This window comes from Rattus norvegicus, chromosome 10, assembly GCF_036323735.1.
Source record: "Rattus norvegicus strain BN/NHsdMcwi chromosome 10, GRCr8, whole genome shotgun sequence".
Lineage (NCBI taxonomy): Eukaryota > Metazoa > Chordata > Mammalia > Rodentia > Muridae > Rattus > Rattus norvegicus.
Window position 1 is genome coordinate 103,415,251 of NC_086028.1, and position 27,857 is coordinate 103,443,107.

General features: G+C 47.9%; 1 protein-coding gene across 15 annotated transcripts in view; it reads left to right on the forward strand.

The window, feature by feature from the left end:
- Tnrc6c (trinucleotide repeat containing adaptor 6C) overlaps positions 1-27,857 on the forward strand; it is a 110,749-nt gene that overhangs the window by 47,753 nt on the left and 35,139 nt on the right. For 9 of the 15 annotated variants that reach the window (XM_063269255.1, XM_063269256.1, XM_039087487.2 and 6 more), the window contains 2 exons: positions 10,887-11,213; positions 17,823-20,426. The exons of 4 other annotated variants lie outside the window; for them this stretch is intronic. In XM_063269255.1, the coding sequence (XP_063125325.1) occupies positions 10,887-11,213; positions 17,823-20,426 (2,931 nt within the window). Of the gene's footprint in view, positions 1-10,886; positions 11,214-17,822; positions 20,427-20,448; positions 26,782-27,857 lie in introns of those variants that run through there. 2 more of the 15 variants (XM_039087488.2, XM_063269265.1) reach the window with 2 other exon arrangements.

The following is a 27,857-nucleotide window of genomic DNA, read 5'->3' on the forward strand; positions in this document are numbered from 1 at the left end:
GTTTGTATGTGCACCACATGTGTGCCTGGCATTCTTCGAGGCCAACAGAGGGTGCTGGAGCCATTGGAATTGCAGGGCGGTTTGAGCTGACCTGTAAGTGCTGGGAACTGACCTAGGTCCTCTGAAAGAGCAGCAAGTGTTCTTAAGCACCATGCTGCCTCTCTGGCCCAGTTTGTTCTCTAGGGAATATTAGCGATGTCAGGTTTTGATTTTTCTCAGATCCTGTCACTGCTCAGCCCCACCAGAATCAGCTGCTGCGAGGCGCACTCATGCCTGGTGCTGGTGTCAGACAGACACTGGTGTGGTGAGATGCGCTACACAGCGGCTGAGGCAGGTTTGCATTTATGAGCTGCCCTCGCTGTGGTGTTTGCTTCGCTGCCATGGCCTGGCCTGACAGCAGGTAGTGCAGGGACCACACCTGCCTGTTCCCACCTCTCCCCAGGACCCTCACTGCCTCCGTGCTTGTTCTAGGCCTTAGCATTAATGAGTCCCCTTGTTGCTGTGTTGTTATAGGGGATAGGAAGGAATCTATAGCTACAGAGTTCACTACCAAGCATGGAGGATTTGTGGGACATGATACAGTGGACCCTTGCCCCCTTCTCCATGTCTACAGCCAGTGGGGCACTTGGTATCAGGAAGGACAGCACCATTCCTGGCAGGGGTGGGCCTTAGGAGTCCCTCCCCACATGTCAGTCTGATACCACTTCTCTCCCTTATAAATTTGAAATTGGGTTTTCTAGAAATTCTCTTTTTCAAAATCATAATTAAAGTAGAGATTGTCTCTGGCTATCTCTTCTTTTTAAAAAAAAAAAAAAAAACAATCATTTTCCGGTGGGTGTGTGGGGGAGTGGGGAGAGGCTGGAGAGGTGGCTCAGGGTTTAGGAGCACTGCCTGCTCTTCCAGAAGTCCTGAGTTCAATTCCCAGCACCCACACGGTGGCTCACAACCATCTGTAATGGGATCTGATGCCCTCTTCTGGTGTGTCCGACAGCTACAGTATACTTGTATAGACAAAACAAATATTTTAAAAATATGTTTTTTTATTTTATGTGTTTGAGCATTGTGCCTGTATATATATCTGCAGAGGCTGTGTATATATCTACAGAGGCTGTATATATATAATGTGTGTATATGTGTGTGTGTGTGTGTGTGTGTGTGTGTGTGTGTGTGTGTGTGTGTGTATGGATGGTAGACGGTTGTGAGCTGCCTCGTGTGAAAGCAGCCAGTGCCCTTTAACCACTAAGCCATTTCTCCAGCACCTTTTCAAGTCCTGGCCAGTAATTACTTTGTGGAAGCCTCATTCTTGTTTGCTGATGAGTACACGAGTGTAGATCATCCTGCCCTCAGGTTGTGCTGTCGGGAGCCCTGTTTTCTTTGTAGACAGGAGACACACACTGCTGTTCCTCTCTGCAGCTCATTTGCAACTGGTGGGTTCACTCTTGTCTTTCACCAGGATCTCTCTCTCTCTGGGCCTTCACTATCTCTGTTGCTACAGGAAGCTCAACATTAATGCCTTTGTTACAAAAGCAAAACAAAACACTTTGTTGAAAATTTTTGGGAGTCAAAAACTGAAGAAGGGTCATGAGTTCAAGGTTAGCCTTGGCTACAGAATGGAGACCTTGTCCAAGGTGTGCACAGGCGTGCGCACGCACCCCCACCCCACAATCCTGAGAGAACTTTCTTATTTCCCAGTTACTGTTTATTAGCCATCCTGTATATCTCATTATATATTAATGTAAATACATATCGTCCACTGCTTTCCACAGCTTATGCTTCCTCCAACCTAAGCACTAAGCCATTTATAAAGCCTTCCTGCCAGTCTGTTCACAGACAGGGTCAGCCTGGACATTCTCTTTGCATTGGTGACTGAAGAAGGGCAGCTGAACACCAAGCCCTTGCCCCAGTGAGACCCTCAGTGTCTCATGGCAGGAGCAAGGATGGGTGGATAGCGTCCTGTTGTAAGATGTGCTGCCTTATATGCTACTCCAGCCTTGTTCAGGAACTGGTGTTCAGATAGCAGCAGTCGCTTTATTTAGGGCCCTGCCCTTAATTTGGGTATGGAAAGTAAGAATAGTTTTATCTGTGAACTTTGTGAGCCCCAATTTTGTATCATGTTTTCTGAGACTTTTTCATGGGTTGAATTGGGAGGTAGAGGGCAAAATTAGCCACAGTCACGTGGCACTACTCATAAATGATTATGTTCATGAAATAGCAAATGCTTTGATGTTTGGTTGTGGCTCTTCTCAGGAGATTACTGAGTTAGGGTCTCAGTGGGCTGAGTGTGGGGCTGACTGTGCTCACTTTGTAATTGTTAGTTCTCAGAAAACCTTTATTGAAGTCAGTGCAAACCGTGTGAAACCATATTCTTTCAGTGTGAAAGAATGGAGGTGGGGTTAAGTTTCAGACTCACAGGTCACATGTACTCCCAGCTCACACAAGCTTTGGCTGTGTGTGTGTGCACACAGTAGCTTTATTGAGTTATAATTGAAATGCAGTAATTGCACATATTAAAGGAGAACAATTTGCCACATGTTGGAATGTGTGCCCTTGTGAAACCATTACCACCATCAAAGTGACACCAAGCAACCCCCAAGAGTTTCTCTGATCCTCTCCACTCCCATTTCTTTTACCTCCTCCTTGGCCATCTGCCCTGAGCAAACACTGGCCTTTTTCTGCCGTGGAATTCACTCTCTTTCATAATGGGTAATGAATGGGCTAATATGTCATTGTCTTGCTGAGCAGAATACCTGGGAATTCATGCACACATGTGCCCCTGGTTCCTCCCCCTTTTCTTGCTGGGTACTGTGCCATTGTGCATGCATACCATGAGCTCGCACATCCATACACCCGTGCCTGGGCGTTTGGTTTTTCTGTTCTTCAGCTTTTCTGAGCATTCGTGTCCTTGTCTTAGAATGCTATATACCTGGATTTTCCTGAGCAAATACATGGAAGAGAATAGCTATAATAATTTTCTCAAGAAGCTGCAAAATGATTTCCAAAGTGATTATACTGTTTCACAGTTCTGCCTTCCACCAGTATGTGTTTTATTTGGCCTTGTTATGATTACTAATAGTTAATGGTGTTTGCTTTGATGAAACACCATGGCCAAAAAGTAAGATGGAGGACCGGAGAGATGGCTCAGCGGTTAAAGAGCACTGACTGCTCTTCCAGAGGTCCTGAGTTCAATTCCCAGCAACCACATGGTGGCTCACAACCGTCTGTAATGAGATCGATGCCCTCTTCTGGTGTGTCTGAAGACAGCGACAGTGTACTCATATATAATAAATAAATCTTTTTGGGGTTGGGGATTTAGCTCAGTGGTAGAGCGCTTGCCTAGGAAGCACAAGGCCCTGGGTTCGGTCCCCAGCTCCGAGAAAAAGAACCAAAAATAAAAAAATAAAAATAAAAAAAATAAATCTTTTTTTTAAAAAAAAAGTAAGATGGAGAGGAAAGGTTTATCCGGCTTACACTTTCATATGGTTGTTCATCATCGAAGGAAGTCAGGACAAGAACTCAAACAGGACAGGAACCTAGACACAGGACCTGAGGCAGAGACAATGGAGGGGTGCTGCTTACTGGCTTGTTCCCCATGACTTGCTCAGACTGCTTTCATACAGAAGCCTGAATCACCAACCCAGGGGATACTCCACCCACAATGGCCTGAGCCCGCCCGCCCTCCTCAGTCACTATGGAAGAGCATGCTCTACAGTCTCGCCGACAGCCTGATATGAGGTTGTTTTCTCTATAGAGGGTCCCTCCTCTGGGCTGGCTTCAGCCTGCGTCGGGTTGGCGAGCACAGTGTGCAGCGTTATTCTCAGGGCCCTACTTGCCATCTGTGGATCTGTTTGAGATGTGTCTGTTCCCATCAGCCGCCTGTCCTCACACTGCTACTTGTGATGCTCAGCTATCCTCGTAGGCTGCACAGAAGGTAGCCTGACGTCTGTGTCACTGTCCTCTTCGAGACCATGTGTGACTCGATGTTCCTACATAGTTCGAGCTGCATTACTCACACTCTGCTACTGGAGTTTACTAGTGAGCTCACTCACTGACTTAACAGGAACAGAGACCTGTCGGGTGCTCTGGGTGAGCTCTTGTTCTCGATGATGCTCTCACAGAGACTTGGGTACATAAGCAAGGAAGTGCAATCAGTTTCTTACGTGATTTACTTACATCAAATTTTCTACCTGAAACGATTGACGGTTAGTCATCTTTTCATTGAGTATCTCTGTCCTTTTTTTTTTTTTTTTTTTTTTCTTCTCGGAGCTGAGGATGGAACCCAGGGCCTTGTGCTTGCTAGGCAAACACTCTACCACTGAGCTAAATCCCCAACCATCTCTGTCCTTTTAAGGACTAGAAGATTATTTGCTTTTAAAAATAAACGAGAGTAGGGCACGGTGGCACACATATTTAATCCTAGCTTTGGGATAGAGGCAGGTAGATCTCTGTACTTCAGGGCCAAGCCTGGTCCACATAATGAGTTTTAGGTCAGCCACAACTACATAGAGAAACCCAGTCCCGTGGAAGAGAGATAGAAAAACACTTTGTTCTTGTCTTACGGAGGATGGATGTAGATCACAACCATCTACTCCGCGTGCCTGTGGGAACTGCTGTGGCGCTGGACAGCACAGGGACTTGGTTGGGTGAGGATAGAGGGCGGGGGAAACTGAAGTAGGCAAGGGATCTGTGAGTAGTGCTGGACTGAGATCTGAGAGGTGACCAGAATTTCATAAGCCTGGATGAGAGACAGGTGAAGACTTAGACCCCCACAGAGGGAACAGGCTTTGCTGGGCTTGAGGTTGGGAGGTGGGACATTTTCCAGAGCTAAACAGAAGATGGGTGCAGCACTTGGGGAGCTGGCAGCGGGGAGTGTGTGATGAAGGCTACAGGGTGCTAGCCTGCCAGAGGTGACCTTTGTAAGTCTGCTGTTGTGGGCCCTTTTCCTTCTCTCACCCGCTTCCCTCACTGATCGGGTGATTTGACATGGGCTCCCTCTTCTGGCAGTTTGCACATTGTACATTTGCTGGGAAGTAGACCTAGACTAGCTCCCCTCACACTTACTAGCATGGTAAACCTGATGCACATAGCCCTGTGGGAGCTGTGTTCAGCATAGTGGTCTGAGCACCTGAGACCAAAGCATACTCAAGCCTCCTCCTGAGGTGCAGGGAGCCTGGTCTGCCTCCGAGCTTGCACACTGAAGGCGGCAGACAGACTGAGCAAAGGAGAGCAGGAGAGCAGCCGTGAGCTTTATGCATCCTTGGTCGTCTGCCCAGGGTGTTGCCATGGTAGAAACTGACATGGAGGCGTTCAGAAAGGTCAGCGGGCATTAGTGCTGCTCACTCAGCTTGAGATAGCACAGCTTTCAACCTGGTCTTCCCTTAAATGAAGTTATTCTTGTTGTCAGTAGCCACTATTGAAATAACTTTACATTTAACTTTGTTATTTAGGGCACTAATTGCAAGTAGCACTTAATTTAATTTTAATTCCTTTCAGAGTCACTGGTGTGATGCCTTGGTACAGAACATAGCTGCAAATGTCAGTTCTCAGGCCCACTAGATCACATAGGTGGCCCCTAGCTGCCATCCTCCCTACAGCCCCAGGCCAACAACTGAATAAATAAATTCATATGGCTGTTGAGCGAATGAGCACCTTCTTCCTCAGAAGACCATAAGGCAGAGAAAGGCATGGAGAGGTGATTGAGTTACTAAGATTTGTGTCGTAAGCAGTGGGGGTAGTTTGACCCTGCACACCACTTTGAGTATGTCTATAGCAGAGCTGGAGAAGGAGCGGGTAGGCAGCCAGGGTCATCCTGTCTCTGAGGCCAGAGCAGTTCCAGGAAACTGGAAGCAAGGCTGCAAGTCAGCAGAGGGTGGCCAGGAGCAAGAGCGTGGTGATGGCTGTGGCTGGCTATAGAGGCTCTGCGAGGGCAGGACCAAAGCTGAGAAGCCCGGGACTGGAGGCTCTTTAGAGATGCTGAGTTCAAAAGCTTGGAAAGTTTCCCAACTGACATCCGACATCTGGAGCCTGCTTGGTCGAGGACTTGGTGCTGCTGAAGTCCTGACTTCTGGAGAGAGCGAGCCTTCAGAGACTCACTTCCTTAGATGACTGTCTTTGCCAGCAGGTGTCGCCCTCACTTCAGAACAACATGAAATGTGCATTAGGCAGTGATTCTTAAGAGTTTTGGTCTTTTGTAGTGTGGCCCTAGATGCATTTGTCAGAAGAAGAGGATGGCAGAGTGGTCTCAATACCCTGTGTCTTAGGGCAGGAACAGAATCAGAAATTTAGTTCTGAAAAAGCAGAGGGCCAAAAATACTGACTTTAGTCAGAAGCTTTATCAGCGCTTCATGCACAGAGGCCGGCAGAGCAGCTCGCCCCGTTCAGGGTTGCGGGTGGGCTGGCCCCGCTCAGGGTTGCAGGTGGGTTGCCGCACTGCTCAGGGTTGCGGGTGGGCTGCCGCACTGCTCAGGGTTGCGGGTGGGCTGCTGCACTGCTCAGGGTTGCGGGTGGGCTGGCCTCGCTCAGGGTTGCGGGTGGGCTGGCCCTGCTCAGGGTTGCGGGTGGGCTGCTGCACTGCTCAGGGTTGCGGGTGGGCTGGCCTCGCTCAGGGTTGCGGGTGGGCTGGCCCTGCTCAGGGTTGCGGGTGGGCTGCTGCACTGCTCAGGGTTGCGGGTGGGCTGCCGCACTGCTTTGCTCACTCAGCCATCTCTTCTTTTTCTGAGTCCCAAGGACCAGCACCAGCCCAGGGTGTTAGCTCTTCTGTAGCAGGCAGCAGTCTGAGGAAAGAGACAATGTAGACCAGGAACTGAGCCTGTTCCTTCTACTCTGTAGGACCCCAGTCTCCATTAGTGTACATCAGTGTGGAGCACATCAGTGTGGAGCACAGAGCTGTGAGACCTGCCACCTGAAACAGCCTGTGACCTCTCACGACTGCTGGGCTCCTACTCTGCTTCAGCTTCAACCAAAATATATTTCTTTTTATTTTATGTGCTCAGATTGCCCCCCCCCCGCCCCCGTGTGTGTGTGTGTGTGTGTGTGTGTGTGTGTGCGTGCGCGCGCGCGTGCATGTATAATTTGTTTATATTTTATTTGCATTGGTGTTTTGAATGCATGTATCTCTGTGTGGGGATGTCAGATCTCCTGGAACCTGAGTTACAGTAGGCAGTTGTGAGCTACCATGTGGATGCTGAAAATTGAACCCAGGTCCTCTGGATCTTAACCGCTGAGCCATCTCTCTAGCTTCGAGAGAGCAAATTTTTAAATGTAATATATTTCTGAGAAATTAGCTCAAACTTTTCTTCTTAAGGAGAGATACTAACATTTTCTGGAACAGTCTATCCAGCAGAATCATAGTGCAAAGCGCTGTGTGTACCTCAGTGATAGAATGTGTGTGTTTAGAGCATGGGAGGCCCTAGATGTGATCCTCAGAAGGGAGAGAACAGGACAAGAGAGATGACAAGGCAGGAGGAGGAGGGAAGGGGAGACAGCAGAGAAGAAATTCCAGTTATGATGATGACATCTGCCTATGTCTGTACAGATGACTGAAGCAGAGGACCCCTTGAGCCCAGGTGTGTGGCTTCATGTTTTGTTTTGTTTGAGACGTCGTCTCGTGTAGCTTGCGCTAGCCGTTAAGCTTGGTGTGTAGCTGAGATTGCTTTGAACTCCCTTATTCTGCCTTCACTGTCCAGGCGCTCAGATGGCAGGTTCATGCCACCACGATTGGTCACAGGGACTGTCTGCCTCACACTCACAGCACATCTTGGTGGCCTCACGTGGTTACAAGTTTTGTTTTCCCAGTTGTTGATTCAGTTGGGTAAGAAATCATGGGTTGTGCCTTCTTACTGTCCTAGAAAGAGACTCGTGGCTTATCCCCAGGGCCTTGTTGCTCCACTCTTGGCTGTTTTCATTTGGAAGGGAAATGACTTCCAAGTGGCCCTACCCAGCTGATAGCTGAAGGTAAAGCCTGTGCCCAGGGCTAGCGGCAACACTGGGGCTGTGATTGCTTCAAAGATGAGGCTACCTGAGTGCGGGTGCCCACTCTTGAATAACCCAGAGCATGACTGAGAACAAGAATTTGGAGTCCGTTGGTATGAAGGATCCAAAGAGCAGTAGGAGATAGGCAGCTGCCACCGACCAGCCTGCTGAGTGGGATGGAGAGAAGGACCTGTCTCTGAGCGTGGTGTTTCCCTGTGCCATTCTGGGATGATGAACACGAGCTTCACAGCAAGGAACAGGTGGGGGGTGGCAGTCATATTTGTTCAAAATTGTCTGCATGCTGTGCAGTAATATGCATCGGAGACACGAGGATACCGGACAGCTGCGGTCTTTTCCTAGGGGACTTGTGTGTCCAGTAGTCTGACAGCACAAACAGCTTCTGTTCCTGTACAGTAAACAGCAAACTTCTCCTGTAACGGGCTGGATGATAGCGAGTGTAGACCGGGGAGCCCATAGCTGGTCTCTGTCATGCATTCTTTGCTTTCTTCCATCCTTTAAAATCATGAGGAGCATTTTTCTGAATTTCTGTCAGTCTTTGTTCTCTCCTGGCAGCAGTTAACAAGGGGAAAGGGAGGTTCCCTGGACATCAGACTCGCCTAATTTGCCAGACAAGCAACATGGGACAAGGAACTGAATACTGTGTTCGTATGTCTTAGACTTTGGTGGCTTAGATGGAAAAACAAAGTAAGTGACTTACAGCAATTGCTTACTTAATGTGAATTTCTTTTTTTTTTTTTCCTTTTTTCTTTTTAGATTTATTTATTTTATGTATGTGAGTGCAGTGTCGCTGTCTTCAGACACACCAGCAGAGGGCATCAGATCCCATTACAGTGGTTGTGAGCCACCATGTGGTGGGTGGCTGGGAATTGAACTCAGAACCTCTGGAAGAGTAGTCGGGTGCTCCTAATCGCTGAGCCATCTCTCCAGCCCCGTGAATTTCTTTTTCTGTAATGGATTTAGCAACAACAACAAAAAATAGTCCTGTATCTGTCCTTTTGTTTAGTTAGTTAGGTGATACTGCATAGGACAGGAGGGTGTGCATTCCACAGCCACACACCAAGGTCGGAGAGGAGTGCATCAATGTGTGGGGTCAGTTCTCTCCTTGTACTTTTACATCGGGCTCCAGGGATTGAACTCAGATCTCCGGGTTTATGTGGCAAATACCTTTATGTGATGGACTGCCTTCCTGTCTCTTTTAATCTTTTGAGATCTGTGGCTGTGTTGTCATTTACTTAGTCATTTTTGTGGCTTAGACAGAAGGAAAGAAGACTAGGAAGGCAAGAGGGACTCTCAGTGGTGACCACAGGTGAGGTCTTTGGGCTAGACTGTGGCATTGGATTTGCGCTCAGGAAGTCATCATCACCTTGCACAGTGTGCCTTATAGGCAAACGCAAACAGCACAAACAGAAGAGGAGGACGGGGACCAGCAGGTGTTACCTAAGGCTGGGACGTGGCTGTTACATTCCTTTCTCTGAACAAATGGAGTCTGTCCCAGTGTTTGGGTCCCTGTCTCTGCTCTGGAGTCACGGGTGGAAAAGCACAACCCATGAAGGCACCGTCACCGCTCTTCCTTCCCTGAGACCTGCCAGGCACACACACGCCGAGAGGAGAGAAGAAAGCAAAGCACAAAGCAGTGCCCTGTGCGACACTAGTGTTTGAGAAGTGTGGCACACCACCCGGCGCGGCCACAGTCCTAGGCTTAGATGAGTGTTAACAGGTGTGTGGCACAGGGAATAGTGTGGTGATTGCTCTTACCTTTTCTGCAGAGTTAAGTCAAATTTATCTTCTGGGAATGAGAGGCAAAGATAGGGTGGTAACGCAGTAGAGGCTTGGGAGTGAAAGGCCTTTAGACGGACATAGGAACACATAGGGTGCTCTAGAATGGGCACGCTGAGAGGCAGGATTATGTGCTGTTCTTAACACTTTTTTTTTCTTTTTTCTTTTTTTTCAGAGCTGGGGACCGAACCCAGGGCCTTGCGTTTGCTAGGCAAGCGCTCTACCACTGAGCTAAATCCCCAACCCCCTTATGTGCTGTTCTTGACAGGCATGTGTGATAGAAAGATAGAAAGGCCCTGAGGGCATTGACAGTGTAGTGTTACCTAATACACAATAGAGTCTATGCTGGAAGATCAAGACTGGGCTAATTGGATTTGTCAATAAAAGGAAAGGAGAAATAGCTTATAGACCCTAGTGTTGTCTTATAATAGTTGTAACTTGGAAGGGGTTTGCTTGTACCTAAGAGAGATACCCGAAATGGCTGGAGAGAACAGTCGACCACACTGGCTCTTCATCCAAAGGACCCAGGTTCTGTTCCCAACACCCACATAGCAGCACATAACCATCTGTAACTCTAGTTCCAGGAATCTGATAGCCTCTTCTGGCCTCCATGGGTACCAGGCATGCACATGCAGACAGAACACTCCAGAACATAAAATAAGATACCTGGAATTGTTTCTCAACTCATCTGTATAAAGCTTTTATTCAGCCATAAAAGGAAAGGAGTTGACAGGTTAACTAGGTAGACGCTTTCCCTCTTTGTTTGGATATCGGCTCACACTCAGAATGAAGATAAGTCTGAGTATTATTAAGGGTCGGATCTTTTGTGCCTGACACAAATTGTCTGTCTCACTGACACACTTGTTAGTGATTGTAAAGCACACGTCTGTGACAGCACAGCAGTGTTGGAGGTAAGGTCTCCATAAATGATCACTGCTGTTGTGCAACCCAGTGTGCGGAGGTCGGTGGTTTCTGTAGAAGCCACATACAAGGTCATGCCTCCACTCACTCATGTACACGTGAACTACACAAGCAGTGCCCTCTCAGGTGCTGTGCATGTCTTATTGGCGTTTAAGGGGTTACTGAAGCTTTGGGTCATTTTTCCTTTTGGATCTTTTCAGTGCCAGAACTTACTAAGACCTGTTCAAGCCAGCCCCAACCTGCGGGTACCAGTCCCAGTACTTCCACCAGCACTATTTCTAGCGGCAGCAATGGCAAACGTGCATCTGCCTGTGGCCAGCAGCCAGCTGCATCCCGTTACCTGCCTCGGGAGGTGCCTCCACGCTTTCGCCAGCAAGAACAGAAGCAGCTGTTAAAGAGAGGCCAGCCATTGCCCACAGGGAGTCTGACCAGTGTGAGCCCAGCACAGGCTGCTGGACCTGCAGGGGCCAGCCCTCCTCCCCTCCCTGGAGCTGGGGCACAGCAACATCCCAGCAAACTCCAACCAGGTAAGAACCATGAAGAGTGGGACTTGTTTGATGTTAGGGTTAGGACCAGGACCACCTTGAACTTGCTAGGCAGGTGCTTGGCTATTGCACTGTTCCTAAATCCTGAGACTTTCTTTCCATGGCCCCCTCTACTCAGGCTGAGGTGAGAGGATCTTTTGTGTCCTACCTAGAGTTTGAGGCTAGACCGTGCACCATAGTGGGACTCCATCTTGAAAAGTAGGTTCACGGGGTTGGGGATTTAGCTCAGTGGTAGAGCACTTGCCTAGCAAGTGCAAGGCCCTGGGTTCAATCCCCAGCTCCGAAAAAAAGAAAAGAAAAGAAAAAAGAAAAGAAAAGAAAAGTAGGTTCACACATATGCACAGACTGGGCAGGAAGCATCTCCAGATACTTGCATGATCACCATAGAAAACACACACACACACACACACACAGTGTAGAATATAACTCTTTATGGATAAAAAAAAAAGCTTGAAAATTAAATCAGTCTATATTGAGAGTAAATGAGAAATATTTTACGCCGCCTCTTGTCTCCCGCCAGCGTCTGGCAGTGCTGCCCACTGGATGTTCCTTTCCCCTCACTGACCTGGCAGCCCTCCGAAAGCTGCCATATTCCTCACGTGCAGTCTCAGTTTTCCTGCCACCACAGCTGTGTCTGCGTGGCCTCAGAGTGATGACAGTGCTTTGTTTTCCCTGGAGGGCCATGTGAAGGGCTGCCCTCCATGTTTCTGTTCAGATACTCCTGTGCCTGTGCCCGTCACTCCCTCTTGGAGCTGTGATGTGTCTGTCAGCGGAGTTGAAGCGAGCCTGTGGAGTGTCAGAGCTGCCATATGTGACTGACAGTGCACCTCTAGCACTACACGCCTCGTTTAAAAGGAGAGGTCTGCTCTCCAGAATCCATCTTTCCGACTCAAATATTAGTCCACAGTGGGCACTGCGGGAAGGACAGTGTTGTAGAATAACCACAGATGTCTAAGCAGCTTTGACAGAGCCAGGTTAGACTGCCCTTCCAGACATGCCAAGTCACTTACAGCCCTGGCACTTGGGACTCCTATATAAAGGTTCCTCCTCGTCACATTGCGTCAGCTTGCCTGTAACAGGCATCCGCACAAGGAAAAGGTACCTGGGTGGTGCTGCTTCGGAGGCAGAGGTGTCTAGTGAAGCAGCTCTTTCCCTCTCTGCTGTTGACTCCAGTCTGCCACGCCGTGCAGTCCTGTGTGCTCCCTGTGACTTGTATGCAGCACCCTGTGATTTAGGCTTTTGCTGTCCTCTTAGAGTTGACTATGTAGGAGCTTCTTCTCACGTTTCAAATGCTTTGCTAAAAGCAAACGTGGGTCCAATTCTGTTAGTACATTTCAGTGTATTCCACAAGGATCATAAGTTTCCTGCTTGCATCGAAATTGAATTCCTCTTCTTTTTTCTCCTCTGCCTTCTGCCACCCTCCCCACTTCTTATCAGAGTTCTAACATCATTCCCTGTTAGGCCAACAGTATTATAGTATTTATTGGGTACTTCTTTACCATTTGCAGATCTAAATGCTAAGTACTAATTCTTCAGTCCTTTCCAGACTCAGAAACCACCACAGGCTGTGACAGGTGAGCCTGTGGAGCGGAGTGTGCATAGATGCGGACTCTCAGTAGATACCTGCAGGTAGCTGCTACAAGTGTGCCAGAGGCACAAGGACTTGATCGTGGCCTCTTTGAAGCTTTGCTGTTTTTACATTCAGTGTTGGTATATTGTCACATGACACTGATGTCGACATAACCCATGCTGTAGGATGACCAAGATTTCTGATACTTGTGTGCAAAAATAAGTTCTGGCCAGGAATGGCGGTAGATGCTTTTAATCCCAGCACTGTGTTGGAGTCAGAGTCAGGTAGATCTCTGTGAGTTCAAGGCCAGCATGCTCTATATAACAAGTTCCAGTCAGGACTTAATAGTAGAACCCAGTCTCAAAAGTCGTCGTCGTCGTTGTTGTTGTTGTTGTCGTCCTCCCTGAATAGTTGTAATGGTCAGTCATATGAGATGACAATGAAACGCAGTTAAGTTTAAAGCAGAAACAGACTTTTATAATGATCTACCAAGTTCAAAGTTGTATTTTCAAGCATCAAGCTTTAATAGTTTATTCTATGCCTGAAGTTTACACATAACTTTGTGGGTAACTCCCTCATGGAAACAGGGCTCTCAAATAAAGGTGCCCAGTGACAAGTGACAGAAGCCTAGCAACACCTAGGAAGCAACTGAGGGGAGGCTTCCTGGCAGCCTAAGCCAGAGCCGTGGGTATAGAAAAGATAGGCTTAAAAAAAAAAAAAAAAAAGAAAAGATAGGCTTACTAAGTAGGAGACATGGGCCACAAGCCCTTACCTGGGCAGGGTGGACTCTGTGAGGGCCTCTGCTCCTTCCCAGAGGTAGAAGGGTCTTCCTAGCTTCAGTCCAGATGCTCATTGTTCAGTCTGCTGCTGGTGAGTGAGACCTGCTTTCTCACAGAAGAGCCCAACCGGAAGTTGACTGGGAGAAGAGCTTGTTTCACCAACTGGAGGAAAGGCTACCCTGCCCTGATCATATGGACATCTGTGCATACACAGAGGAGCTCCCACAGTGCTCAGCTCTGAAGATGCACACATTCTCTGTTACCCTGTCTTCTCTATAGACCCTGGCTTTGCAAGGCTTCAGAGAAACTGCAGCTTGAAGTTCTTGACTTGTCTTTTTTCACATTTCTCTTCTCTCCCTCCCTCCCTGCCTCCCTCCCTCTTTTAAAGGGTTTCTCTGTGTAGCCCTGCTGTCCTGGAGCTCACTCTGTAGACCAAGCTGGACTCAAACTACCAGATCCGCCTACCTCTGCCTCCCAAGTGCTGGGATTAAAAGGTGTGTACCAGCACCCCCAACTAGAATTTTTTTCTTTAAAAAAAATTTTTTTAACATTTTTTTCCTTCTGCTTAAATGTATGACATTCACGTCTGCCCTGTTCATTTATAAACAGAGCTCTGGTGAGTGAGTGTGTGCTTCTTACACCCTTTTTGGATTGAGGCAGGAAAATAATTAAGAAGTTGGACTCATGCCAGTTTACATGTGGACCTTTCATAAAATATTTCATTGCTGGTCTGCAGGTGTTGAGGGAGTTGTGTAGAGGAAGGCAAGGAGGAGTGTAAAACAAAGGGGAAATACTAGTTTTTTGCGTTCAACCAATAGGCAACATGCCATTATTATTTTTGCTAGCTTTCAAAAAATAGTAAAGGTCGGAGAGAGTTGGCTCTGGTACGAATTGTCACTGGGTCCTGAAGTAAAATGTTTTTGAGACTTGAGAGAATTTAGTATCAGCTATAATTAGATCAATCAACGCTTAAAGGACCTGCTTGGTGGACAAGTTACTCTGGTGGCCAAAGGCCACATTCTCCAAGGGCTGCAGCTCCTGGGAGGTGGACTATACCATCAGAGGGTTTTTCCTCATCCTTAAAGCAGGCAAGGACCAGACCCTGAGCCTGGAGTAGCTGCTTCTCCCAGCCAGAGCGTGTGTGGCAGTTCGTGGCTGCAGTGCTACACCAAGCAAAGCCATGTCCATGGTCATGTTGCCAGGGGCTCCAGGCAGGCACACCCTCCCTACATGATTTCCTCATTGTCCTTCATATTCTCAACCTTGAGAAGTCGTTGTTTACAGAAACACAAAGCAACAGATTATTCTAGTGGACACAGTATCGTTTACAGCAAATGTTTCTGTTCCACATTACTGGTTGCCTGGGCTTATAACAGCAGACAGGTGAGACGTGAGAGATGCTGCCGCTCCATCAGTGGAACTTAGAACACAAAGTCCTTTCTCCATTAGGTTTTTGTCTGAGGTAAAATTTTACATGTAGTAGAGAGAGAGGTCTCAAGAGCTAAACACAGCAATGCTATTTATCCTGTTCCCAAAAACCAGGGGCAAGGAATCTGTGCTCTCAGTAAATATGAAGGAACACACTTGGTCAACCATTGAAGCCACCAAGGACTGCTTTCTCCAATTTGTGGTTTATTACTTTGTCAGTTAAAAGACCTGTGGTGGTGAAGAGCAAACACCTTTGCTGTTTGTATGATTTCTAATAAAAGCATTCAACACACAGTCCTAACTTTCCTATCTGACCACGTCAATGCCTAATTAGGACTTAGCTTACTAAAGCTTTTGGGAGGTCTGTGTTAACTTCTCTGCCTAGAACATTTTATCCTGGTAGGATAGCAGGTGAGTATTTAAAAATCAAGAGGAAAGCTTTTCCCTTCCTGCTATGATTTAATCCTTTTTGATTTAATCACGTAAGACAGTTATGTTGCTTAGATTTTTTTTTTTTAAAGATTTATTTATTTCATGTATGTGGGTACATTGTCACTGTCTTCAGACACCAGAAGAGGGCATCAGATCCCCATGACAGATGGTTGTGAGCCACCATGTGGGTGCTGGGAATTGAACTCAGGACCTCTGGAAGAGCACTCGGTGCTCTTAACCGCTGAGCCATCTCTCCAGCCCTGTTGCTTAGATTTTTAAAAACTCCTGTTTATAGAACGTATAAGCCATTTAAACAGAAAGGAGAATTTATTTAGCATTACACCCGAACCTCATTTATCTGTCCTTTTTTAGGGGAGTTGTAGTGACGTGTGCTAACTAACAGGAGAGTCTTGTCTTGAAGCATGTGTTTAGAGGTCCCAGAATTCAGCTAGTCAGCCCACTTCCCTCACCTTCTCCTCCCTGTGCGCACATATGTGCACCATGGACCAGGCTTGCTTGTGAGCCTAACTAAGCAGCTGAGGAGCACACCGTGGTCAGGGTCACCTTTGAGAATAGAGCCTTGTTGCCTTCGAGCCCCCAGCTATGTTGGTTTCACATCAGCCAGCAAAGCTTTCCATTTTCAGAGGGGGATGCTGACCACCGTGTGCTCCTGCTGAGGACTGTGATAGTTGTCACGTGGTGTTCCCTGAGCTCCATCAACAGTAGGAGAGTGAGGGCTGGAGAAATGACTCAGAGGGTAAGAGCACTGGATGCTCTTCCAGAGGACCCAGGTTCAATTCCTAGCACCCACATGGCAGCTCACAACTGTCTATAACTCCAGTTCCAGAGGATCTGACACCCTCACACAGGCATACATGTAAGTCTAATACCAAATATATATTTAAAAAAATTAAAAAGTTAGAGTGTATTAGTCCGGGTTCTCCGGAGGAACAGAACTTACAGAGTGAAAATTGTGTGGGATTTGTTAGACACTAATCCAGCAGTGACTGTCTACCAATGGAAGGTCCAAGATCCAGTAGTTGTTTAGTCCATGAGGCTGGGTGTCTCAGCTGGCCTTCAGTGTGCACTAGAATTCCGAAGACATAGGCTCCACTGCCAGTAAGGGCACGGACTTGCCAGCAAGAACGAGCAGGCTGAGATCAAGCTTGCTTCTTCTGTGTCCTTACAGAGGCTGCCTGCCAGGGTGTAGCCCAAGCCAAGGGTGGATCCTCCCACCTCAGAAGATCCAGGTTAAAAGTGTCTTCCCACTGCACATAATTTAATTCAGAAAAACTATCCCTCACAGGTGTGCCCATCACTGGGTTCTAGTTAATTCCAGATGTGGTCAAGTTGACACTGCAGATTATCCCTCCCGGGTACACACTTGTCAACTGCACTCACAGGTATATCTCAGCATTGTATCAGGAACAGAACCCGTAGGCATTTGGGCTTGTGACTTCAGGACCTGCTTGGCCCTGATCACACATGTGCCACGTCCATTTAGTATTGGACTGCTGCTGTACACATCCTAGTCTGTGACTTGGAGGATCTGAAAACACCCAGCTCAGTGTGGGCAGTTCAAGTCGAGTCTATTGTCAAATGATCAATTTCCACTAAGACCCAATAGCAAGCCAGAACTCTCTTTCTAAGTAAGGGAGAATAGTTGTTTGCAGCTAAGGACAGAGCCTTGCTCCAAAATCCCAAAGGTCCCAAACAACATCCCTGTCTACCGCTGAGACCTCAGGTGCCATCAGGTCGGCAGGATCCTATGGTCCCAATGGTAGAGCAGCCTGCACAGCAGCCTGGCCCTGTTGAAGAGCCTTCTCCTATTCCAAGCCCCACACAAAGCTATCAGCTTTCCAAGTCACTGGGCCTATGGACCTGAGTCACACCCAAGTGAGTGAATGCCGTCTCCAGAATCCCAGCAAGCCCACTAAAGAGTGAGCTCCTTTCTTGGTGGTGGGAGGGGCCAAGTGCAGTAACTCAACCTTCTCTAGAGAAGAAATGGTGTCCATGCCCCACACCATTAGATTCTTAAGAATTTCATGGAGGTAGATTTTTAGATGTTGGTTGCTGTCTCCTGCACACTCAGTCCTATCATCTTGATAACGTCAAGGAAACGTGGGATTTTAAGGGGGTGGGTTGGTTGGTTGTTATTGTTGTTGTTTGTTTTTGTAGTCCTAGGATGGAACCCAGGACCTTAGATGTGCTAGGCAAGTGCTCCACGTCCGAGCCACACCCACAGCCCCATAAGGCTTGGTCCGTGTTTTCTGATTTAGAATTGAGAATAGGAAATAAAAGGCTAGTTTTCTCCCCAAACGAGTTGCTTCATTGGCAGTGGGAGGAGAGTGTAACTTTGAGTTTTGTTTCTTGTTTTTCCAGATCTTGGTCACAGTGGATTGGCAGGTCACTATGAAAATTGTCACTGGGGACAGCATCCCTCTTACAGAAGTGAAGCAGACTGCAGCTGGGATAAAGTGATAATAGACAGGACTGACCAAGAGCTGTGGCCGTCCACCCCAGTAACAGAGACTGAATCTGCCTCAGAATGTCCTACCGACACTGACTCTGCCTCCAACTGTGGCTCCGAGAACAGTAGCATGGCTACAGGGAGCACCCAGAGCAGCTTCCCCGGCCACCCGAAGAAGACGAATGGCAGTCATGGCACCAATGGCACACTCGTCCAAAGCCCTTCTAACCCGAGTGCCCTTGGGGCAGGAGCAGCCAATGGGAATGGGGGCATGGCCAGAGTGTGGGGTGTAGCCACCGGCTCCAGCTCTGGCCTGGCTCACTGCTCTGTTGGTGGTGGAGATGGGAAAATGGACAACATGATTGGAGATGGGAGAAGTCAGAATTGCTGGGGTGCTTCCAACTCCAATGCGGGCATTAATCTCAGCCTCAATCCTAATGCCAACCCAGCTGCCTGGCCTGTACTTGGGCATGAAGGAACTGTGGCAACAGGCAACCCTTCCAGTATTTGCAGTCCAGTCAGTGCCATAGGTCAGAGTATGGGCAGCCAGAATGGGAACCCAGTGGGCACCCTGGGTGCCTGGGGAAACTTGCTGCCCCAAGAGAGCACAGAACCACAAACGTCCACTTCTCAGAATGTGTCTTTCAGCGTACAACCTCAGAACCTTAACACTGATGGACCAAATAACACTAACCCCTTGAATAACTCTTCACCAAACCCTATCAATGCAATGCAGACAAACGGACTGCCAAACTGGGGCATGGCTGTTGGTATGGGGGCCATCATCCCACCCCACCTGCAAGGCCTTCCTGGTGCTAACGGATCATCAGTCTCTCAAGGCAGTGGGAGTGGTGGGGAAGGAATGGGCAGTTCTGTGTGGGGACTGTCCCCTGGCAACCCTGCCACAGGAAGTACCAATTGTGGGTTCAGTCAGGGGAATGGAGGAGACACTGTGAACTCAGCATTAAGTGCTAAGCAGAATGGATCCAGCAGTGCTGCGCAGAAGGAGGGGAATGGAGGGAACGCCTGGGACTCGGGGCCTCCTGCAGGGCCTGGCATCCTGGCCTGGGGAAGGGGCAATGGCAACGGCATTGGGAATATCCATTCGGGAGCTTGGGGCCACCCCAGCCGAAGTTCTTCTAATGGTGTGAATGGGGAGTGGGCGAAGCCCCCAAACCAGCATTCCAGTAGTGACATCAATGGGAAAGGATCAACAGGGTGGGACAGTGCCAGTGCTGCCAGCCAGACCCCTGCCCTGCAGCCTGGCAGTGAACACATGAACTCATGGGCCAAAGCCACATCTTCTGGAACTACAGCAAGTGAAGGAAGCAGTGAGGGGTCCGGCAGTCACAATGAAGGAAGCACTGGGAGGGAAGGAGCAGGAGAGGGCCGGAGGCGAGACAAAGGGGTTCTAGACCAAGGGCACATCCAGTTGCCAAGGAATGATCTTGACCCAAGAGTTCTGTCTAATAGTGGTTGGGGACAGACTCCCGTAAAGCAAAACACTGCCTGGGAATTTGAAGAGTCCCCTAGGTCTGAAAGGAAAAATGACAATGGGACAGAGGCCTGGGGTAGTGTAGCTACTCAGCCTTCAAACTCAGGGGGGAAGACTGATGGGTCCATCATGAACAGTACAAATACCTCTTCAGTATCGGGGTGGGTCAGCTCGCCACCTGCCGCCGTGCCAGCAAACACAAGCTGGGGAGACAGCAACAACAAAGCGCCAAGTGGCCCAGGAGTTTGGGGGGACTCAATAAGCTCTACTGCTGTTAACAATGCTGCTGCCACCAAGAGTGGCCATGCTTGGAGTGGGACTGTAAACCAAGAGGACAAGTCACCCACCTGGGGTGAGCCTCAGAAACCCAAATCCCAAAACTGGGGCGATGGACAAAGAGCAAACCCAGCCTGGAGTGCAGGAGCAGGAGACTGGGCAGACTCACCATCTGTCCTTGGACATCTAGGGGATGGAAAGAAAAGTGGATCTGGATGGGATGCTGATGGTAGTAGGTCAGGGTCTGGTTGGAATGATGCCACGAGGTGTGGGACCAGTGGCTGGGCCAGTGGCACCAATGCTAAGGTGAATCCAGGTACAAACTGGGGGGAGTCTCTCAAGCCTGGTCCCCAGCAGAACTGGGCTCACAAGCCCCAAGACAACAATGTGAGTAACTGGGGGGGAGCTGCTTCTGTTAAGCAGACAGGGACGGGGTGGATTGGGGGGCCACTGCCAGTCAAGCAGAAGGACAGCAGTGAGGCGACTGGCTGGGAGGAGCCTTCCCCACCCTCCATCCGACGCAAAATGGAAGTTGATGATGGTACCTCAGCTTGGGGGGACCCAAGCACCTACAACAATAAAACTGTAAACATGTGGGACAGAAACAATCCAGTCATCCAGAGCAGTACCACAGCCCCTGCCACCCCCACGACCCCCACCTTGAGCAGCACCACACACCGGGCCGAGACGCCGCCTTCACACCAGGCTGGCACTCAGCTGAATCGGTCACCACTGCTCGGGCCAGGTATGCTGGGGTCCCTCTGGTCATACCATTGGTGTGTACTCCGTGTCTGTGTGAATTCTCCGACGGATACTCTTGTAGCAAATGACTAAATAGTGTAGCTGTTTTCCAGGGATAAGAAGTGCTGGGTGGCATGCTCCATGCTACCGGGCTCCAGCCAGTGTGGTCCTTCTCATGCTTCCAACAGCAACAGGCTAAGTGTTAATTTTGTTTCAAGTTTCCCTGTATAGTACTCTGCTTGTCTGGGTTCTGTCAGTTATGGAATCATTGGGCAATTGAAGTTCTTTTATAGGAGCAGCTCTAAAGCCTTTCTGCCATGTGGCTGTAATCAGGGCCTGCCTATCACCTGTTAGAGGTTTTGTGCATCTCCTTGGCTTTGCCCGGTTGATGGAGCTTTACTTGATCATAGTCACCATCTACAAGCACAAGCTCATTCTTCTGCCCTGCAGTATGCAGCTGGTCTGGGGCTGCCCTGTACCACGGTCCAGCCAGCCTCTGCATGAGTGCCCAGGAGTGGTGAGGGAAGAAGCACAGTCCTCCTCAGGGAAGCCTGGGGGCCTCACATTATTGTGTGTGCTTCTGCAAGATGTCTTCTTTACCAGGTAGAACAAGTGGTTCTCAGTCCTTAAGTTGCCTTGGTGTTTGATGAGATAGGCTCTCAGTCCCAGAGAATCTGATTGATGAATCTGCGCAAAGCTATTCACTGGTAGTTTTAAAGATCCGCCCTGAAAATGAGATAATGTCTCAGGTAAAACATGAGAGTCATTAAACAAGTATTTTTATTTCAGTTGCAAGTCAAATGCTAAAATCAGACTAAGATTTATGTTTGAAGTTTGTGCTCTGTAAAAGTAGAAAAGAAGATTCTGGGATAACCCAGCAGGAGCCACAGGAAGCTCAGGTAGCTGGGAGAGAAGAGGAGCCTGTGTCAAAGCACGAGTGACATGGGTGGGATGCAGTTGGGCTTTGGAGAAGCGGCAGGAGCCCTAGGCTTCTAACTGGAATATTGGTACAAAGTGCTGTGATTTCCAAGCACAAAGTCGGCCTGATTCTTAAGAACTGCACTCATCAAATGACAGCACTTGTGTGTTTAAGGGAATACTGTCCAGTTCACAGCAAAGCTGTGTTCTGACATCAGATACAAGTGAGGAACTAGAAGAGGCTTCGAAGAGACCTTGCCCCACAGATTGACTTCCTGGCCTCCTCTTCCTTAGCCCTGAATCAGCCTTGTCTGTGTAATAGCACTTAGAACTCTATCCTTGAGGCCGTATTGCAGAACTTGAACAATGACTGAGGTCACTGTGTCTCTGCGCCCATTTGCAGGAGCCCCTCAGGTGACAAGCAGTATCCTGCAGTGATACTTTGGTGGGTTCAGTGGTCTGGGAAGCGCTGAGATTGCGCATGCCCCCCCGGAGCTGTTGGCCTGCTGTAGATATGTGCCACACGGCATTGCTCAGACTGCAGCTCCTTGTCACAGAGCTGCACATGTGCCTCTCAGATTAAGTTTAAAGTCAGGTGGCTTCTTGGTAAAGCTACTCAATTCTGACACCTGCTTTTCCACATGTGTCACTGAGTCCCAGGTGTACATCCCTGCTGGTGGTTTTAGCTTTTCCTTTTTGTTTGTCTTTTTTTTCCGGGGTTTGTGGGGGGGTGGTTAATTCTTTAAGAATTTGGGGTGTGTGTGTAGATGTAGTGTGTTTATGTGTATTTGCATGTTCACATGTATGTGGACATGAGAGTGAGTGGGTGTACAAAAATATTATTACTTGTCAGAGGTTGATATCAGGTGTCTTCAGTCACGTCCCACCTTGTGTATTGAGACTCAGCAGTCCACCTAGATAGCTTGCCCCGTGGATCCCTTCTTCCACTCCTGTGCACGGCATTGCAGGAAGGCCTAAAGTATAGTCTGATTACTTGTTTTTTTTTTGTTTTTTTTTTTTTTTCCGGAGCTGGGGACTGAACCCAGGGCCTTGTGCTTGCTAGGCAAGCGCTCTACCACTGAGCTAAATCCCCAACCCCAGTCCGCTTACTTGGACACAGCCATTTTACCTACTGATCCCCCTGAGTTTACATGTACCATAAAAGGCAAGAGGAGGACGTCTTTCCACCTAGGCATCTTAAGGTTTCTTCATAGTCATCCCGAGCCCAGTGTACAAGAGTGTCACTTCCACTAGTGGTCTTGGTAGAGTCTGCTCAGAGAGGCTGTTAGAGTAGGTGCTGAGTGCTGGATGACTGCCGAATGTAAACTGGCATCTGTGGCCTCAGGATGGCTCAACAGGTGAAGGTGTTTGCCTCTCAGCCTTGTCAGCATTTGGTTCCTGGAGCCATATAGTAGGGAAAGAACCAATAGGTTATTTTCTGGCAATACTAGTCTTATCTCCTCAAAAATAAGGAATTGTAATTTAAAAAAAAACAAACAAAACAAAACAAAAAAACATGTAAAGATGTGAGCTTAAAGCACTATCCTGGCCAATCAGACTTCTGAACAAGAGTGAGTGGACAGACGGTCAGCAGCAGCCTTGCTCCATGCCATAACCAGAAACAGTCGCAAGCTCTTTGTATCCTCTGCTCCCCTTCCATGATGTAGACAGCGACAAATGGGAGGAACAGGTAGGAATTCTTGAGTAGTTGGACATCATGAAGAAGGTCTTACAGCAATAAGCACCCTGCAAAGAGGCCCAAGGGCAAGTGAGGCTTTTGTAGGCATCTGGACAGTGTCTGGAGGCCACAGGGCATCATGAACCGGTTCTGAGCAGAGTCTGAAAGCTTAGGCTTAAACTGGTCATTCTGACTCAAAAACATTTGTGCAGGGAAGCCTGTGGTGGCAGTTGGGGGTTTGGGGAGGATATATATCCTCAGGGAAGAGGGGGTAGGGGATGACACCAAAGTATGTACTTGAAAGTTGAGATCTCAGCATAGAGTTAGCTGAAAAGACCTCTGTGGGAAAGTAACTGAATAAGTAATTATGGTTAACAAAACATTACTTAGAGGCTAGAGAGGGTAGGTGCACTGAGGTACAGCTCAGTGAACAAGCCCTTTGTTAACATACTGAAGGCCATTGGGTTCAGTTCCCACCCCACAAAGAGAATGCTTCAGGTAGCAGAACTGGACACGTTTAAAAGCTAGTAGAAAGGGGTGTGTAGAGAGCACGGATGCAAATGGAAAGGCCCCGCTGTTTATCAGGTAAGTGACCCACTCGAACCTGTACATGAGGTAAGGACGAGTGCCCAACCAGGCCATCTTAGTGGCCAGGGGCTTGAGGGCATCAACACTAGCCGTGAGGGGAGAGAAGGTATGAAAGCAGAGATGTGATGTCTGACTGTACCCAGAGAGCTGTCTGGTAATGACATACCAATAAGGAGTAAAATGGTCGTCATTTAACCTATGTGGAGCCTACAGCCAATGAGGAATCCAAACGAGGTGAAGTCTGTGACAGGAGGGAGGATGATACGAGCCAGGGAGGCCATGCATGTTTAAGGGTCAAGCCTGGGCATAGAACAGCTCCTGGACTTGGGGTGGGAGGAGTATCCCTTCTGTGTCCATCTGCACTGGCGGCTGCTTTAGCATCTGAATATCTGGCTCCTGGTTTGATGATGTATATACATATGTCTGCATAAGATATATGATCACATGAGTACAAGTGCCCTCAAAGGTCAGAGACATTGGATTCCTTGGAGAAGTTACAGACCCGTTGTAAGGTGCTTGGCATGGCTGCTGGGAACTGAGCTCAGGACCTCTGGGAGAACTGCACGTGCTCTTAACTGCTGAGCCGTCTCTCAGGTCCTGGTTCCTGATTTGTAACTGACAAATGACTGCTGCTAAGCACTCCAATCTCAAGGACTTGAAAGAATGAAGAAAATGAGGAAAGGTAACTGGTGAGGGTGGGGGAACTAAAGCTAAACATAGTGGTGCATACCTTTAATCCTAGCACTCAAGAGGTAGAGACTTGTTTCTGTGAGTTCAAGGCCAGCCTGGTTTATATAGCATCTAGGAAAGCCAGAAAAAGCAGAATTTGAAAATTAAAACTCAGTGTATGGAATATATGTTATAATATATACATCCTTGTAATCTCAGCCCTCAGAAGGCAATGGCAGAAAGGTGAGAAGTTTGAAGCCACCCTAGACTATGTAAATTCCAGGCCAGCCAGAGCTGCAGGTGAGAAACTGGTTGAAAACAATAAATGATACAGTGTAGCAGAAGAGAGGCCAGTACTATGTCTCTGCATTGTGATCTGTATGTGGTAAAAATAGAAAGGGTTTGAAAAGAGTTCTTTAAAATGGCCACCACAAGCTGGGGCTGGTGCCAAGCTCCAGGACAGCCAGAGTTTCATAGTGAGACCCTGTCTCAAAAAAAGAGGGGTTGGGGGTATCACCATGGCCCTCATAGCATGATGAATAGTCCCACCATATATGCACATGTGTGCACTCAGGTGTATGTAAATGTGTGCACATGTGTATGGAGACTGGAGGACAACCTCAGGTGTCATCCTAAAGAATGCCTAAGAGGTAGTGACTCACAGGACTAGAGCTCACCAATTTGACTAGATTGGATCTTACTGTCTTTCCAGTACTGGGATAAAATCTTACTGTGTAACTGTAAAGCACACATGACTACCAAATATAAAAGAAAGATAAACTATTGACTACTCCTTCCACGTGCAAAGCTTGGCTTCCCAGACCTTGTGTTCCACTCCAGCTTCTGGAGTCTGCAGTATTTTAGAAGCTTCTGTGAATTTAGACACCATTAACAAAGACAAAATCATGTTTCTTCTATCTGGTCAGCCCCTGCAGAGAAACGGTCAAGTTCGGTGTATGGTATAGCAAGTGATGTTGTCATATATTTTTCTTATAGTGTCAGTCTCTCCTCTCCCACGGGGACAGAGTGACCACACTTTGCCCCACATTGCCTATGGTATTCAAATCTCAGACCTAAAGCAGGCTACCTCAGAATTGCAAGGAACCAGAGCCCGTGTTTTTTGTTTGTTTGTTTGTTTGTTTTGGTTTTTGTTTTTTTGGGGGGGAGTGGGGTTTTTTTTTTGCAAGCTTGTTAAGTGAAACTGTTCTTTGACCCCAGAGAAGTAGCAAGCAGGATCCCACACAGACTACTGTATGATAGCCATAGCAGTTGCCAAGCAGGATCAGACAGGCTGAAGCACAGGCATAGACTTTTCATAGCTCTCCTCAGATCCTTCATTCCAGGAAAAGCATCACTTTTAGTGGTTGACCATGTTTTTGCAGTTAATAAAGTTGGTATTTTGTAGGAATTCTGATTTGCTTTTGACCTGTGCTGCTTTTATGTCATTTCTATTTATGTCAGAAAATACAGCTTCTCTATGAACATAATTTTGTGTATCAGTCTTACAGAGGTAAATGCTACAAGACAGTTTTGGCCTGTTCTTATATTGATACTGAGTTTCCAGGAGTCTATGTAAAACCCGTGTGTGTTAGGAAATTCTTTGAAATTTGGCTAACTGGATTGTTTGGACCTGACCCAGTCTCACTTTGGGGTTAGAACAGTGATAATTGCCTGAAGAAGTGTCCCTGTACCTACTATTTTATCAGTTCCCAACTGTTTGTGGAGGCCCACAGGCTCTGCTGATACAGGATACAAAGTCACAGCTCTGCACTGGTGTGGAGTCACTGTCTCCTCCTGATATCTTGTGAATCTGGCTGTCTGGAGGGACCTGAAGCTGTTACATCAGCTGGCAGCCAAGCTGCTATTTTGACCTCTAATAGGAAATGGCTGAGAACAAGAAAGAGAAAAGACAGAAGTTGTTTGTTTCTAAGGGGGTAAAGCAGATTGTGAAAAATGCCAGGCAGCCCGGTTATCTAGTCTAACTGGAGATAAGTGTTCCCTAGCAGTCAATTAGCTTGCAGGCACCCAAGAAGCAGTAAATATTAATAAGACAGAACAATAAGTACTGTTCAGAGGACTGTCCTCAGTGCTAGATGAGTTTCAAAAATGCTACTGTGGGATTTGGATTGAATTAGGTTTTGTTTTGTTGCTAAAGGGCTGGGTTTCTAGTTCTGTACAGGCTGACCTCAGACCTGCAGCTACTCTCTCACCAGCCTGTTTACTTCATCCCTGAGCACTGCTGTTTCTCCTAAATGCTCTGACCACTTTTAGAGGGATTGGTGCTGGGGAAAGGTGCATGCAGAGGGCAGCATAGAGCTGATCCAGGCAAGAGCAGTGACCTCCCATCTCCCATTGGCTCATGGAGACCAACTGTGAGCACAGTTTCAGTTTGTCCCGTTCTGGAGCCTGTAGTTCCGTGTGAGAGTCCTGAAATCTGAACGAGGGAAGATTGCTCTTGGGAAGCTGATTCAGGAGTCCTGCATCCTACCTGAGGCAGCTGAGACAGGTTTGAAGCTGCTCACCAGGGGCTATGGTCTGGAAAGGCTGACTTTGCTTTTGGGTCTACTGTTCCTTGTTGGAAAGCTTGCTTTTCAGACACAAGTAATAGGTTTTGTAGACTGAACATGAACTAACCATGGAAAAGCCATGTCCCATTCACTACACTGAAGCTTGAAAAAGCTTGACTTCTGCCTAGGTCGGTGATTGGTGGTCTCTTAGAAGTCGTAAGAGTAGCAAAAGCTAGACAACTGTCCTTGCTTCAAGCTTCGAGACCTCTCTCTTAGGAACTTTCCTCTTCTGTGTGAATCAGCAGGAGGCTGTGACAGCTCTGCTGTTTGGACACGGGGACTCTAAAATTAGCCTCCAGTCACCAGCCACAGTGAGTCGTTTTCAGCAACATTGCAATAGTTTTTAACAAAAGAGGTCTGAGTGATCTGTACTTTGTGTGGCTATGGGCGCAGGGGTGGGGTGGGGAGGAGGGTATTTTCCTGTATTTTGTAGGGCGATGGGATTAGTGGATCTGCTATAGAATGGGAAAGATGCCTAAATATGAAAGCCTGTGAACCTCATACACAACCTTCCACTGCAGGGCCTTCACTTAAAAATAAATGAACGGTAGTTGGAAATCCAGTGTGGTCCCCTGAAATCCTGTAAAGTGAATGAATACACACACACACACACACACACACACACACACACACACGCAAAAAGGAAAACTTTTGGCAAAAAAAAAATAGGGGTTGGGGATTTAGCTCAGTGGTAGAGCGCTTGCCTAGGAAGCGCAAGGCCCTGGGTTCGGTCCCCAGCTCCGGTGGGGTGGGGGGATAGTATTTAAAAATATTTGCTTGCTTGGGTTTTGTTGGCTGGTTGATGGGAGGGCACCGATGCTTAGGGTGAAACAGGGTCTCAGGGATGTTGTGTACTCTCCTCCCACTAAGCTTCATCCTCCAGCCCCATCGATGTTCTAAATGTTAAGTAACGCTTGGTCTGCCTGAGTCATCCAACTTTTTCACTAAAAGATGTCAAGTTTGCTCTAGTGACAACACTTAAGCATTGGACATTATTTTAATGCTGTTCATTTAG